The 14,806-nt window shown below is 34.4% G+C and overlaps 3 protein-coding genes across 3 annotated transcripts; 1 reads left to right on the forward strand and 2 right to left on the reverse strand.

The window, feature by feature from the left end:
• Nucleotides 1-1,363: 1,363 nt before the first annotated feature.
• LOC122586932 (F-box protein At1g47056-like) lies at nt 1,364-3,271 on the forward strand. The gene has a single exon (XM_043758962.1). The coding sequence runs from the start codon at nt 1,473-1,475 to the stop codon at nt 3,084-3,086; it is 1,614 nt and encodes a 537-aa protein (XP_043614897.1). The 5' UTR covers nt 1,364-1,472; the 3' UTR covers nt 3,087-3,271.
• A 520-nt stretch (nt 3,272-3,791) lies between these two features.
• On the reverse strand, nt 3,792-4,538 carry LOC122588232 (vegetative cell wall protein gp1-like). Its single transcript, XM_043760354.1, has one exon. It carries the CDS (start codon nt 4,536-4,538, stop codon nt 3,792-3,794), a length of 747 nt encoding a protein of 248 aa, XP_043616289.1.
• A 2,454-nt stretch (nt 4,539-6,992) lies between these two features.
• On the reverse strand, nt 6,993-9,498 carry LOC122586933 (low-temperature-induced cysteine proteinase-like). The gene is made up of 5 exons (XM_043758963.1): nt 8,974-9,498; nt 8,142-8,377; nt 7,917-8,057; nt 7,375-7,824; nt 6,993-7,277 (listed from the first exon to the last, which is right to left on the reverse strand). Exons 1-5 carry the CDS (start codon nt 9,446-9,448, stop codon nt 7,197-7,199), a joined length of 1,383 nt encoding a protein of 460 aa, XP_043614898.1. The 5' UTR covers nt 9,449-9,498; the 3' UTR covers nt 6,993-7,196.
• Between the last annotated feature and the right edge of the window lie 5,308 nt (nt 9,499-14,806).

Genomic DNA, 14,806 nt, shown 5'->3' on the forward strand with positions numbered 1-14,806 from the left:
AATTAATCGGTCTAAACTCTAAAGGCACCAATACGTTCAAGGCCGCTGGTTTCAAATATAAAGGAGATGAAAGTAGGGATGAGCAAAAGACCCGGAACCGGCCCAAACCGATGCTTGATTTCCTGACGGGCGGGGTCACGGGTCACGTGTTTAGTGCATTTGTGGCATACAAGTTGGATGGGTCGGGCCGGGTCGAGTCGGGTGAAGCCAAAAACTAAAAAATTGTGAAGGAAAGCCGTGACCCGTCCGAACCTGACCCAAACCTTCACGGGTCGGGTTACAGTTCCATTTTTCATGCTTTCGCGAATCACGGGTCATTATTGGATATGACTTTTTTATTTTCAAGTTTCCATATCTTAAAATTGAAGGGTTTTTATACAAAACACTATTATTTTAACAAAATTTGTTTTTGTAAATTAAAATAAAATTGAATATAAAATACCTACATTTTTTATAAATTTTTTTAAGATATCATAACTATTTACAATTATATAATGAAAACTTTTTAAAATTGACAAAACTTCATACAAACTCTTTAATTAAGGTCACTAAAGTAAACATATGTGAAAGATTTTGCGCATAATGTCAATTCCGATTTACGCATTAATCAAAATATAACATCTAAATGTTTTTTTTTTCTTTTTACATATTTCAATAATTTGGATAATTTTGACGTTGTTGAAAAAATCATTCATGTATGATATTTAGTTATTAAATAAGTAAATTTATTATCTATAACTTAGCAAATTGGCTTTCTTTATTTTAGAAATTTAACATTTTTTATACTTAAAATACCCTTAGCCTTAAACAACTTTAATATCTTTACTCCTCTACCTTTTATTTTTTACATTTATAATCACACCTCTATCGTTACCGACATTACCGCCATTACTGTTGTAACCGCCGCTAGCAGTTACCACCACTGTCGCCCCCGCCACCAACCGTCGCCATTACTACTGTCACATTACGCGGTACTACTTATTTAGTTAAAATAAAAAACATACAATACTCGTTTGGTTATCGGTTTTGATTTATAACAGAAACTACTAATTTTGGAAAGGCTTTTCCGGTTTAAAGGCAAATCGCTTTGCAAAGAGCACAACACGATAATTTGATAGACATATTCTGAAAAGCCCGTGTAATCAGTCGGAAAGCCTCAGTCAAACTGACCAAAACCTTCAATCCACTACATGCGTCTTCACTAACTTTACCATGGTCCTTCACATTCACTCACTAACTACCACCCATCATTAAATCCCAATCGTCAAACTGTAACCCTCACCATAATTTTCACAATCTCTCCCTCATATCATCCCTGCCACGTAAGCAAATATAATTCTATTTCAAGTCCGAATTTAATCTGCAATTTCAAGTCCACCACCGATATATAAACAAATAAATATAGATATAGAGATATAGATATAGATATGGATATAATGATTTAGTGAGACCAACGAATCGCCACGCCGTGGATGGGCCAGTCACACTCGATTACTGCCGGAATCACTAACCGTCGGAGAAACTCCGTCGTGAAATCGATGCCGGCGAACGGTCCAAAGGAATTACGTTCGTTTTTAACGGAAGAGAATGTTACTGATGAAGAAAAATATCTTTCCGGCGATATATTGATACTTCCGGACGCGTGTGTAGCGTGCATTTTTCAGTTTCTCGGATCCGGTGACCGGAAACAGTGCTCGCTTGTTTGTCGGCGGTGGAAGGAAGTTGAAGGACAGACGCGCCACCGTCTTTCTCTAAATGCGCAATCGGAAATCATTTCGGTAATTCCGTCCCTATTTTCTCGATTTGATTCCGTTACTAAACTGTCTTTGAAATGTGACCGGAGATCTGTAAGTATTAGCGATGAAGCACTGGTTTTAATATCTGAGCGGTGCGTGAATCTCACGCGCTTGAAGCTTAGGTCATGTAGGCAGGTTACGGATTTAGGTATGGTCAGGTTTTCAAAAAATTGTAAAGGTCTGAAACGGTTTTCGTGTGGTTCGTGTGTTTTTGGAGCTAAAGGAATGAATGCTGTGATTGATAATTGTTTGCTGTTAGAAGAATTGTCGGTTAAACGGCTACGTGGCATCGGTGATGGATCGAATGGGATGGAGACGGAGTTTATTGGATCTAGTGGTGTATCTGCATTGTCTCTTAAGTTTATATGTTTGAAAGATTTATACAATGCACAGTGTTTTGGGCCGTTGTTAATGGGAGCGAAAAATTTGAGGACGTTGAAGTTGTTTAGGAATTCTGGAGATTGGGATAAGTTGTTGGAGATGGTTACTGATAATGTGGATGGATTGGTTGAGGTGCATTTGGAGAGGTTACAAGTGAGTGATACCGGTCTTGCATCGTTCTCAAAATGTGGAAATTTGGAAATATTGCATATATTGAAAACGCCTGATTGTTCGAATTTGGGGTTGGTGTCTATGGCGGAGAATTGTAGGCTTTTGAGGAAGCTGCATATTGATGGTTGGAAGACGAATAGGATAGATGATGGAGGGTTAATTGGTGTAGCGAAATACTGTCCTAACCTTCAGGAGCTTGTGCTTATTGGTGTCAATTGTACTCGTGTTGGTTTAGAGATGTTGGCTACAAATTGCCAGAAGTTAGAGCGGTTGGCATTATGTGGGAGTGAAACTGTCGGGGATGCTGAGATTTCTTGCATTGCTGAGAAATGTACCGCTTTGAAGAAGCTTTGTATCAAGAGTTGTCCTGTGTCTGATCATGGAATGGAAGCGTTAGCAGGCGGTTGCCCAAATTTGGTTAAGGTTAAGGTGAAGAAGTGTCGTGGAGTGACTGGTGATGGTGCAGGCTGGTTGAGGGCTAGTAGGGAGTCGTTGGCTGTTAATTTGGATACTACTGAAGTTGAGAGTCAGGATGCAGCTAGTGATGGTAATCCAGATATTGTGGTTGAAGACCCTCCCGTAGCTCGCCAAAATGATGGGGCTAGTAATGCTGCTTCTAGCAGTGCTACTCGATCAACATCATTTAAGGCTAGGTTAGGCCTTATTGCTGGAAGAAGCTTATCGTCTTGCACATTCAGGAAGTGGTCCAGCTTTAGTGGTGGTTCTCGGAGTCAATGAACGTGAGAGGGCCTTAATGTGATGAAACAGATTCACAAAATGTGCTGGTTTGCTATACAGTCTTGTTTAACTTTTTGATTGTGTGCTTCAGCTTTGTGTGTTTAGCCTGGCTTGCTAGTTTTGCATTCTAAAATCAGTATGCAATGATGGCATTTTATATGAAATTTGATTTGTCTTTCTTTTCATGATCGTTGTTTCATTATTTGTTTAGTTTCCTAACTATTCTAATTTGAAAAGAATAGTATAAATATATCAATATCTACGTTCGTCTATTTTGTGTCATCTTTAGTAAACAAATTGCGGAACATACTTGTGAAAAGACTTTATTAATGATGGTGTTCACAGAAAAGATTGAACTATACCTTGTCCTAGCTACTCACCTGTTATTCCTAGTTTCTTACTGAAGTAACTAAATTCACATGATTGTAGGTAGGTAGGTTGGAGTTGAGAAACTCTACAAGTGTTTATTAGTCACATGAGGGTTTTGGCTTTGATTTATATGTTTGACAAGGTTTTTCCCCTTTCAACTGCATAGAGAACAAATTAATGTGGGATTTCACAACAAAAAAATACACAGGACATGCTTTGTAACTAGATTAATCAATTGAAAATACATCTCTGAAAAAAGGGTAAAAACGAATGTTGTTTATCCTCAAGTTGAGCACCTTATTAAATTCAATGATAACATTAACGAAAAGAGAAAATTTAGTACGGTGGTGGTGGATACACTCCCATATTAGGAGGTGGTGGGTACACCCCTGCTGATCCTGATGTTTGTTGTGGCGGATAACCTTGTGGTGCCGGGTACGTTGTTTGTGGTGGATACGTGTTGTTGGATGGTGGATATGTGGCATTTGATGGTGGGTATGTGGCGTTTGATGGTGGGTATGAAGTGTTTGATGGTGGGTATGTTGTTTGTGGTGGATATGTGGCGGTTGATGGAGGGTATGTGTTTAATCCTGGAAAAGGGCCTGATCCGCTTGAAGGGTATCCAGAATTTGGAGGATATGATGGTACTAGTGATGCCATTGGGTTTGAATTAGGAGGGTATGATGAGAAAGGCGACGATGTAGATACACCAGGTGGAGCTGTGGGATAGACGGATGGTGCGTTAGTGTAAGTTGATGCAGGTGCACCATGATACTGAGCTGCAGGTGCACCGGGGTACTGAGTTGCAGGTCCACCTGGGTATTGAGATGCTGGTGCACCAGGGTAGGGTGCTGCAGGTCCTGGTGGTGGAACAGCAGGGTAAGGGGTAGCTTGTGGTTGCTGCATAGCGTTGTAAGGAGTGGCTTGTGGTTGTGGCATGGCTGAATAAGGGACGGCTGCTGGTGGTGCTGAAGGATTATACGACTGGACAGTGGAAAGCGCGGCACCAGGTGTGGCGTATGTCGCTGCAGGTGGAGCATATCTATTATCCATGCTGTTTGAGGAGACAGGTGCACCAACCATTGTCGAGCGGCCGGAACTGATTTGTGAGATGTTGGATCGAGAAGTAGATATAGAAGATACAAAGGCTGTTAATGATCAAACTCTAATGGAAGTTGACTTTATAAGATAAGAGTTTTTCCGATCTGAAGTTCAATAATTAAAGAACTGATCAAACATATATAATAAAAAATCAATCAACTTGTGGTATGTCCAGTGGGTGGTATCAATAATTAAAGAACTGATCAACTTTATATTCTTGGATTTGACTTGTTCTTACGTTTGACATTTCTGCGCGTTGCCATGTGTGAAAATTGGATTTTCAAGGAATGAAATGTAGGTGTGGTGTAAGTCCCAAAATAGTCCCTTCCCTTCAATGTTGCTTAATGACTAATTTGCAGAGTTTTTTTTCACAAACTTTCATTTTTAGAATTGAAGGTCATTGTCACATTTGTATAAGTTTTTACTAACATCAATGTATTTAATGAATAATACCGTTATGGTTCAATTCAATTTTAGCGATCCTCAAGGAATTTAGATGGTTGCAAATGTTAATGAAAGCAAGTTGTTGAAGATTCGGATGTGTATATATACTAATTAAAAGTCAAGTATATAGATGTATAGCACAAAAAGTCAAATTGTCTACTCTCATTTTATCGACTATCTGTCATCTTATCTTGAGCTATGATTATTAACTAGATTAAACATGTTTAATTCTCATATTTTTCGAATTACTATTAATGTTATTATTAAAAAGTTATTATGTTATATTACTATTTTATTAAATAAGCATCTATTAGTTTCATCTTCATATGAACAATAAATTAATCAACATTGATAGCTGATGGTATACCCCTTCGTACCACTGTAAGAAAGACACTCTGTACGAAGGGATTAGGCCTGAGGTGCATAATTAATTAAATGGTTAGAGAAGAGATAAACCTAAATCATTTCCTAAATTATAATAGATCATATCCTAAATTATAAATGGATAAAGATGGCAAGTAAATTGAATAGATTTATCTTTGATATACCAAAACCCTATCTATGGTTAAAATCCTAGATAGGGTAAGGTTAAAACCTTAGCTTCTTCTCCAAGTTACACTCTTCTATATAAGAAGAGGAACCCTCATTAATTCAATACGGTCTGCAACCGGCCGAACATAAACACACAACCCTAATTGGCGTAAAGAGGCATTCCCCTACCTTTGGAGAACCGCCAATAAACCCTAACAAACCCTTAAACCTCAACCATATGTTCCCAGACGAAATCCCCTTGCCGGAGTCTACATCATATATGCAGTTTGGTACACAATCAATAGCTCACTCTTCGACATGATTATTAACTACAATAGACATAACTATAACTATTATTATAAAAACTACATTTAACAATCTCCCTTTCTTTTTACCGATTCACCCGAATTTGAATGTGAATTATACGAGTTAATTTTGGTAAAATCCTTGGGAGGAGTGACTCATACTTTGTCATTTTGGGCACGAAAATGGGCCTTCTTTTGAACATGAACTTGGGTTTTTTTGTAGGTTCCATAAAAATAGACAATCATGAATCATCTAAATAGGCCAAAATATAATATGTCAAAAAAAAAATAAAAATAATAAATCTAAAGAGCCAAAATCAGGTAGATGGGTCTCTTGTTTCGGGAGGTTTACTCCTGGCCTCTACTCACGTTTTTTTCATCCTTCTTGGTATCTCCACAGTTTACGACCCAGGCAAATTGGTGTCTAAAGTGATGTAAAATATATATCTTTTTTTGTATTTACTCTCTCTACTCTTATAACATTCCTAATGACTTGCTAAATGTTAAGTTGACTAACATACTTTCGTCTCAAAAAAAAAAAGAAATAAGAAAATCAGGTAGCTAATTCGGATGACAATTTACAAAAATAAAAAAAAACAAAACAAAACAAAAAAAAAACAAACATATTTGACAGGTTTGACGAACCAACTAATTCCAAAGTAACCAACCGTTTTTTGGGTAGCTCGGACAGTTCGTGTGTAATACAAGGTATATACATTGAATGTAAGGGGTAAAAATGATTAAATTTGTAACAAAATAAAAGGTGGGAAAAGGTTGCGAGAATGGTGTTAAAACATGTAGCAAAAACGTTTGCCGGAAAAATTCTTAATATTGTCATCGGGAAAACGAAAGTTGCCTGATATTTCACTGGAAAATAAAAAGGTATACGACTATGTAGTATGTACAAAACAAAGATTGCGTTTTTGCATTTTGGGCCTTCAACCCAAATCTTCATCGTAGGAATAAAGGTCTTTAATATTTTTAAATTTTTTTTACCTGTTAGTGCATATTTTCTAACGATATCAACCTAACTACATGCCCATACCCAACTTGTAACTCTCAACCACAAAACAAAAATCATGAGTATCAACAAAAAATCTAAAACAAGATGAAACCAAATTTACTACAACAAAGTAACTAAAGAAAACGAGTAAGATTTATAATCAAAACAATTGCAATTGGAATCGCAACTTAATTAACTTTGTTCAAATAAACAGGAGGAATTCAAATGTTTAGTACATGAACCAATGCAGTATTTACAAATAAAAAATCTGACAAACAAAAGTATCATCAGATTTCGGCCCTCAACCGTGTAACTCATGAAGTGACCCTCTCAAGAATTTCTCAAACTTTTCGTTTCTCAAGCAATGGTCCTCTTCAACTTGTTTGGTTTAGCAAGAATCCTCATGATTGAATTAACTTCCAATGGGCTGTTCTTGCTCTGTTACAATCCAATCAATATATAAACACTAGATGTTAGATACATAGAAAAACAAAAATTTATTGGAGTCATAAGGTCAAAAAAACCGATAACTCACCTTTGAGCAAGTACCACGGCGCACATTGCAAATAGGATAATCATGTGGGCAACAACTGTAGTGATCATCACAGCAGGAGGCACCCTCCAATGGACAGCATCCCCAAGCAAAGCAATAGCCATAATACTCATAGATACAACAGCAGGTGGTGCTTTCAGGGCAAGTGCTGTACTCGTCACAAACCACTTCAGGTGTGACTGGAGATGGAGGAGATGGACCAGGGTTAGGCGGGTTAGGACCAGTCTTGGTAGCGTATGAAGCCTCCATCGCAATACCACATTTGCCCGTTTTTGCTTTAATGTTTCTTTCCATTTTCAAGTAACCACCCTCTCCCCATTCTGCACCCCATGAGTTCTTGACAATCCAATAATCTTTGCCGCTTTCTGTCCCGTAACCAACCACAAGCACACCATGGTCCAAGTCTGTTCCGCATGAACCAGTGAAGATACCCTGCATAAAATTAAATTTGATCCAAATATTAACTCATATACTCCTATATGGTAGTTATATAAAAGATTCAAGTCATGCACAGAACATAGTACCGAAGTGTAGAATTGGAATTCCCTGCCCCCGGCTTCAATGGCAACGGCGATAGGTTGGTTTGCAGCCGCCTTTTTGAGTGCTGATTCGTCGTTGACTGGAACATCTTCATAACCATCAATAGTAACAACCTTTGCGTTTTTCTGCATAAACGAAACATATAAGAATCAATCAACTGCATACTAAATGTTTTTCGATACGAAGTACAGACGGCAAAAAATACGAACCCTGATAGCGTCACACTTTCCATCTTTGCCAGTGTAAGGATAATCTTCTTCAGTGTCAATACCGCCATTCTTAATAATGAACTCAAAGGCATAGTCCATGAGACCTCCATTGCATCCTTGATTGTAAGATGTATCACAATCTACAAGCTCTTGTTCCGAGATTGAGATCAGGTCACTTGTCACAATCTGGTTGATCCCTTCCACCGACCCGGTCGTTGAAAATGCCCAACAACTCCCTACAGTTCCCCAAACATAAATCAATTTTAGTTCCAAAATCAAAATTTTTGGAAACCTGCTTCAGATTGATGGAACATTGTGATCAATATTCCCCCCTATAGTAATCTACGTATTCTAATTCAGCTCATATGCTGACCTTATTTTTGGATGCACATGTGTAAGATTTATTTAATTACAAAAAACTGTTTTATTCCAATCTATCAATGCCTAACTATATATATTTCAATAACGATACTTAGTATTTGTTGTAAAGGCAAGCAACTCAATAGCTATATGAAGGAATAATCTGTAATTGGGATTTGGGATAGATTTTGTGACCGCAATTCTAACACATACTTAAATTTAGATCCAAAAAACATTAAACATACTCAACACATAAAACCAAACTATAAATAAAACACAAAAACTTAAAAGAAAACAAACACTTGAGTAAAAAGATGGGTACTCCGTGTAAATAGCTGGTTAGTTATCTACGTCAATCATCACATGTTTTTTTTTTAATAAAATATCACCAAAATAATATAAATAAATAATTATATTTAAAAAAAAAACCACAAAAAGTAATAAAATAATATAAAGAAAAAAGAATACTAACCGCAGCTTCCTTGATCCTTAACAGCAGTAACAGCACCTTTCTCTCTCCAATCAACAGATTCCGGCAACGACTCACCGGACTGTAAAACATACCGATCACTCTTTTTACCATTTTTTAGCTTGTTATTTTTAGTTTTAAGACCAGTGTGAGTATTCCGATACTCTTCATTAGTGAGATCAGCAAACTTATTAAGTCCAACTTTATAAGTCCGGTCAACGGAGTTATGTTGGTCAATAAACCGGAGGTTATCTTTAAAGATCTGAAACCTCCGGTCTTTTTCGCCTATAGCGTTGTATGTTTTGCCGTGGTGCACTAGCCATGACTCGTACATGGAGTTGACTTCTTCATCGGTACGCCAATCATCGGCCGCCGCTACGATGTTGTGTGTTTCATCGTATCCGATGATTGACATGTCGATCGCCGATGCGACCGCCACAAGGGCTAAGAGTGTAGCTATGTATATGATCTTGTTCATGTTGGAATGATAATGATGATGATAAAAAAGAGATGTGTGCGAATGGTGGGGAGATGGGGTTGCGATATATAAAGGAAAAAGTGGATGATAATTGAGATATTTTTTTTTTTTAGTTTAATATTAGTGTTGGAATAAGATAAGGAGTAGAATAATAATGTTCATTACTATTACTAGTATATTATAAGTTTTAATTTAATTTTAACTTCAATGTAATACGTGTTTGTTTAATATGTAAACATCATTATTTTTCATTAAGAACAATTGTTATTATATATATATATATATGAGTTTTTTAACTTTTTTTCTTTAACGTTTTTATTAAATTACTAGTTTTTGAATTTAAAATAACAGGATATATAGTTTTTTTTAGAACAGCTAAGATTTTATTAATATATTTCAGCAAGACGGCTAAGCTAAGCAATGAAAAGAAGATACAATTACAAAAGAAATGAAAGACTCATCACCCATACAGACATGATATATAATTGGTGGTGGTTATTGATGATCATCATATCAAAATGTTATAAATTAACTAATCATATTTAATGTATAAATCTTTTATACATTTACATCTAATATAATGTAATGAATAAAGCGTTTAAGGGAAAAAAAAGAATCTAACCTGGTATATAATATGTTATAAATAATAATAAGGCATATAAATTGAAACTCATATATAGAAACATAACTTTAAAATTTTATATGGTTGATAGTTTTTGAAAATTGGGTTCATAGTGATTTGATAAAATGAAATGCATTATATATATATATATATATATATGTGTGTGTGATTATGATATTATTGTATTTAAGGGGGAAAAAAATAAAAATGGGAAGGAAATAGAAAATAATCTATTTAGCTATGTACATCTTGTATATTGTACATGGAGTAAAGTGAAGTGTGAATAGGTGTTTGAGAAGAGATGCGATTGGTGGGCAGAGAAGGAAATTCCCATAAGTTTGGGCAGGAAGATACATACAAAATACATTTCCACTTGCTTCACGTATGTAACCACTAATGGTTGAATGTTTTTGTTCGCAAACTTTGCATTACTTTTACTGGAACATACATATGCCAACAAGATTATTTTCTCATCCAACACTGATAACTAACCTAGGAATTATTTATGCCTTTTATTTTATTTAAATTTCTTGGTTTGTTTATTGTAAAGTATTTTGAAAAGTAGACCGACACTAGTACATAATTCTAGAAAAAAACAGTGTTTGATTTTTGAATTTTTTTAAATTAATTTAACCTAGACAAATATTACGTTGGTAAAAAATTTAATTATGATAACTATTAGCTAAAAATTAAGTATTATGAGGATATATTTTCATATGAAAACTCTATATCTATAATATAAACATAATAATAACTCATAAAAGGATGACAAAAGATTTAAATTTTTTAAGTTCAATATTAAAGAAACAAAGTTAACCCAAAAAATATATTTAATAAAATTATCAAGGTAATCATAGAAATTATAAATTTACTAATACTTCATATCATATCTTTACTCCCTAATAAAGCAAATCCCCTCCCCCTATTAAATATCTGTTTTTAAAATACTTTATTTACCCTTGAACTTTTTTTTCCTATTACGTAACTACCCAAAATCCCTAATAAAGCAGACCGCCTTCACCACTACTGTCGCCGCATTGCGCGGATACCATGCTCGTATATAATAAAATAAAGAAGATTATAACTTTAAAGATTAGATTCTATTTATGATTAGCCGAGAGAGAAAATTGAGATTGATAGAAATTATGTTTGTGTTGTTTTCTAAGAAGTTTAATACAAACCCAACCACATAATAGATGCCATGAGATATTTATATAAGATTCCTTACTTTCGATTATCTACATTACCTCGTGAAATGTTAATTTAAAAACTAGAAAACTAACCAAAACAACTGAATATAACATAATATGTTTTTATTGGGTTTTTTAAAAACACATTGTGTTAAGTTTTAAATCACAGTGTGTTTTTGATAGCGTGAGAAAATGAAAAAATTGCCCAAACACAATGTAATATGAACTTAACACAATATATTTTCTGAAAACAAATGATTACAACCCACGTTACCCCCTTCCAAGTTTTTGACATATTTATTTACTCCGTATTTATTTACCATGTTTAAACATGAGGGAGTTTTCTCCTCCTACGCCTCGAGAAAAATTGTTTCAAAGTTTTAAAAAGTTCAAATTCCTGCAATGATCATATATCTATATTATATTATAAAACAAATATTCTTTTGGGTTTTAACATTGAACTTAAATTTCAATATTGACATTAAGTTTCAACAATGATGTATCATACATCAAAACCACGTTACATCAATAACCTACATGCCCCTGCCACCACCGTCACCGTCATTACACCGCATATTACGCGAGTACCGCTCTAGTCATTTAAGCATGGCCGGTTTATAGGGTGGACAAAGTGGGCGACGGGCCGAGACCCTTTTTTTAAGGAGGCCTGATTTTTATTTTGTAAATGTTATATAAATATAAAACTAAAATTTTTACCGTCTTATAAAGGGAAAAAAAAAGTCTAAGTAGTCATAATAATCGAAGTCAAGCGATGCTCTCATTCTGTCAAAGTGATCACAAATTGTCCTTGTCCCCATCTTTCTTTTAATTTGTAGGTGGTACTTTTCTCTTTGTTTTTATTTTATGTAGATAACGATTAATTGCAAACTTTTATTTTATGATTTTGTATCTTTTTTATTGAAGTTTAACTTTTGTTATGTTTATTGATACAACATTTATCGTCGTTTTTAAAGATTAGCTTATATAATATAAACTCGTTGTTCAAAAAATATATATACATATAATTTGTTGCGCTTAGCCTATGGACCCATTTTTAATGCTCGGCCAACACCTATAAATCTTCAGGGACGACCCTACATTTAAGGTATTTGGTGGTATTCAATAGTTTTTTCTTAACATCAAATGTACAACGAAGAAGTCTAGTTAATACAGGTGAATTCCTGGTGGAATGTTAGCCCAGTGGTCAGGGGTTTTTTTACAATGTAGTTTCCCCCGGGGGTCTTAGGTTCAAATCCTGCCACATACAAATGTGGTGAGGGGGCCTTAGCAATGTTATACTCATCTAACACATGGGGAGCAAACCTTCTAGGTATTGCCAAGAGTCAAACCGGCGTGAGCGCATCCGTGTATGGAATGTTTGTTATTTATCCGTTGTTGTTTTTCAAAATGAATACAAGTAAATTAACTATCTTGAAAATATGAACAATCATAACATTTATTTCAATAATAACAATTAAATGATTAACAAAATGGTAAAATTAATTACCCTAAATTAAAGGAAAATTTTGGTATATTTAACATATAAAAATAAAAAAATAAAAAATAACCGGATTTTTATAGATCCATATTCCACAAACCACTTTAACCGGTAACACTTCCACTTATAAGGGGGTTGGCATCGGATGAAAGATGAACGCATTATGGATGTGACACCATCACTCAACACCGCTGCCAACATACGAAAAATGAGTGGTGGCATGAAATGCGTGGTGTGACCACACGATCGACCATCCATTTTCTTTCAATCATTAACATGTGATTTGACTTTTTGTTTTGTTTTTAAATTACTTTTTTTAAATAACAGTGAGTGGTCGTATGCCAACAAAATTTAGATGAGTGGTGAGTGAGTGATAGAGTTGAGGTGACATAAAGTGATTGGTTAGAAGTGAGTGGTGAAAAAGGAAGTGGGAGGTGGATTGCCAACCGTCTAATAATAGATACCCATCGAAGTATCGAACTGATATCTTATATCTAAAGAAACGTTAAATAGTACAATTGCTTTAATATAAGAGGGTCTTACTGATATCTTTTCGAAATATCAAAGTTAAACAACAAATCGACAATTCATCTCACAATGAGGATCAGCCGGTCCCGCTGAAAGTAGCTTTCTTGTGGTGCTCTTGATTTTCGCCTAGCACTTGGGTAATTGGGTTCATTTTTCCCAATATGTGGGTCCACTTGCCTTTTCTTTTCCATGACCTTTTTCAGGCTAAAATAAATAAATAAATAAATAAATCAATCGATTAAATAATAATATTATTCTAAACACAATTTAAATATCGACCAATATAACTAAAACATAATGCTTCTTAACACGACATATGGCACAAACTTTAATAGTTAGCGTGAAAGGTGTAGTCGTTTTTTTTTTCTTACGATTTCTTAATCGGCTAGTGGTATCTTAGCGGCACGTGGTTCCGATGTTCAGAGTCGGGGTTGTGAGGCCGACTGAGAGGAACATTGGTGTGATAATTTTTTATTTTGGAGTGTGCATGTATTATAATGTACAATATAGAGAGAGAAACATAATAATGTTAGTGTCTAATAGTCAGATAATTTCATATGAGTATCATGTATTGTCGTGAAACGTGACCATGCATTTGGTAGAATTTAAACAAGTACTATTACATGATACTCATAAGATAATACATTATAAAAGTAGAACGTTTTGTAAAACGTTTTACATTGTTATAATTAGATTTTTCTATCATGTTTATGAAAATTTAAATGAACATGCGACATGTAAGTTTTTTATAACAAAAGTATGCTTCCATTAGTTACATAACTATATATATCAGAGGATCATTAGTAATCATCATACATAATCAACTCTCTCTCTATATATACTATATATTAGCTATATATATAATATATAATATAATATTAATTAATATAATAACTAAAATCTGTTTAATAAAAAAAAAAAATATATATATATATATATATATATAACTAAATATGCAAAGCCACGGTTGTGAAAGTGATGATGTGATGATGTGATCCGGTTAATTTGAAAATGAATATATGTCTGCGTCACAATGAATCCAAACAAAATGAGGGCTTCCATTTTACAGTAATAATAATAATAAATCAATAGAAGTCCGGAGATAAGGACATAACGCTGGCCACGTTATAGTGACTTGTTTAAACTCAGTTCGATCGCTTGAACCTTGTGAAATCAATAAAGACACCAAGATGGAATTTTATCGCCTAGCCCTCCGATTTTAATATATCATTTGCTTTAAAAGGGATATCTTTCTCCATTGACAAATTAAATATACACATTTTTATTGTATATTTTGTATATGTATTAGAAGAATACTTGCTTAATGTGGTTATTTTTAAATTTGAATGCATCTTTATTTTATATATATATATATATATATATGACTACCATAGCCTAGAGAAAAAAATAAGTTGACCAAAGTAATCTTAACAATTCAAATTCACAATTAAATTTAATCTTAACCCTTTAAATTAAAAGTCAAATTATTCAAACTAAAAAGTCAAACTATCAATAAGAAA

Source organism: Erigeron canadensis, chromosome 2 (assembly GCF_010389155.1).
Source record: "Erigeron canadensis isolate Cc75 chromosome 2, C_canadensis_v1, whole genome shotgun sequence".
In the NCBI taxonomy this organism is placed as follows: domain Eukaryota; kingdom Viridiplantae; phylum Streptophyta; class Magnoliopsida; order Asterales; family Asteraceae; genus Erigeron; species Erigeron canadensis.

Coding starts and splice junctions, on each gene's coding strand:
- LOC122588232 (XM_043760354.1), bottom strand. CDS start 4,538: ATGGTTGGTGCACCTGTCTCCTCAAACAGCATGGATAATAGATATGCT.
- LOC122586933 (XM_043758963.1), bottom strand. CDS start 9,448: ATGAACAAGATCATATACATAGCTACACTCTTAGCCCTTGTGGCGGTC. Junction 8,058..8,141: donor GAAAGTGTGACGCTATCAGG/GTTCGTATTTTT, acceptor TCGTTTATGCAG/AAAAACGCAAAGGTTGTTAC. Junction 7,278..7,374: donor GCCGTGGTACTTGCTCAAAG/GTGAGTTATCGG, acceptor GGATTGTAACAG/AGCAAGAACAGCCCATTGGA.
- LOC122586932 (XM_043758962.1), top strand. CDS start 1,473: ATGGGCCAGTCACACTCGATTACTGCCGGAATCACTAACCGTCGGAGA.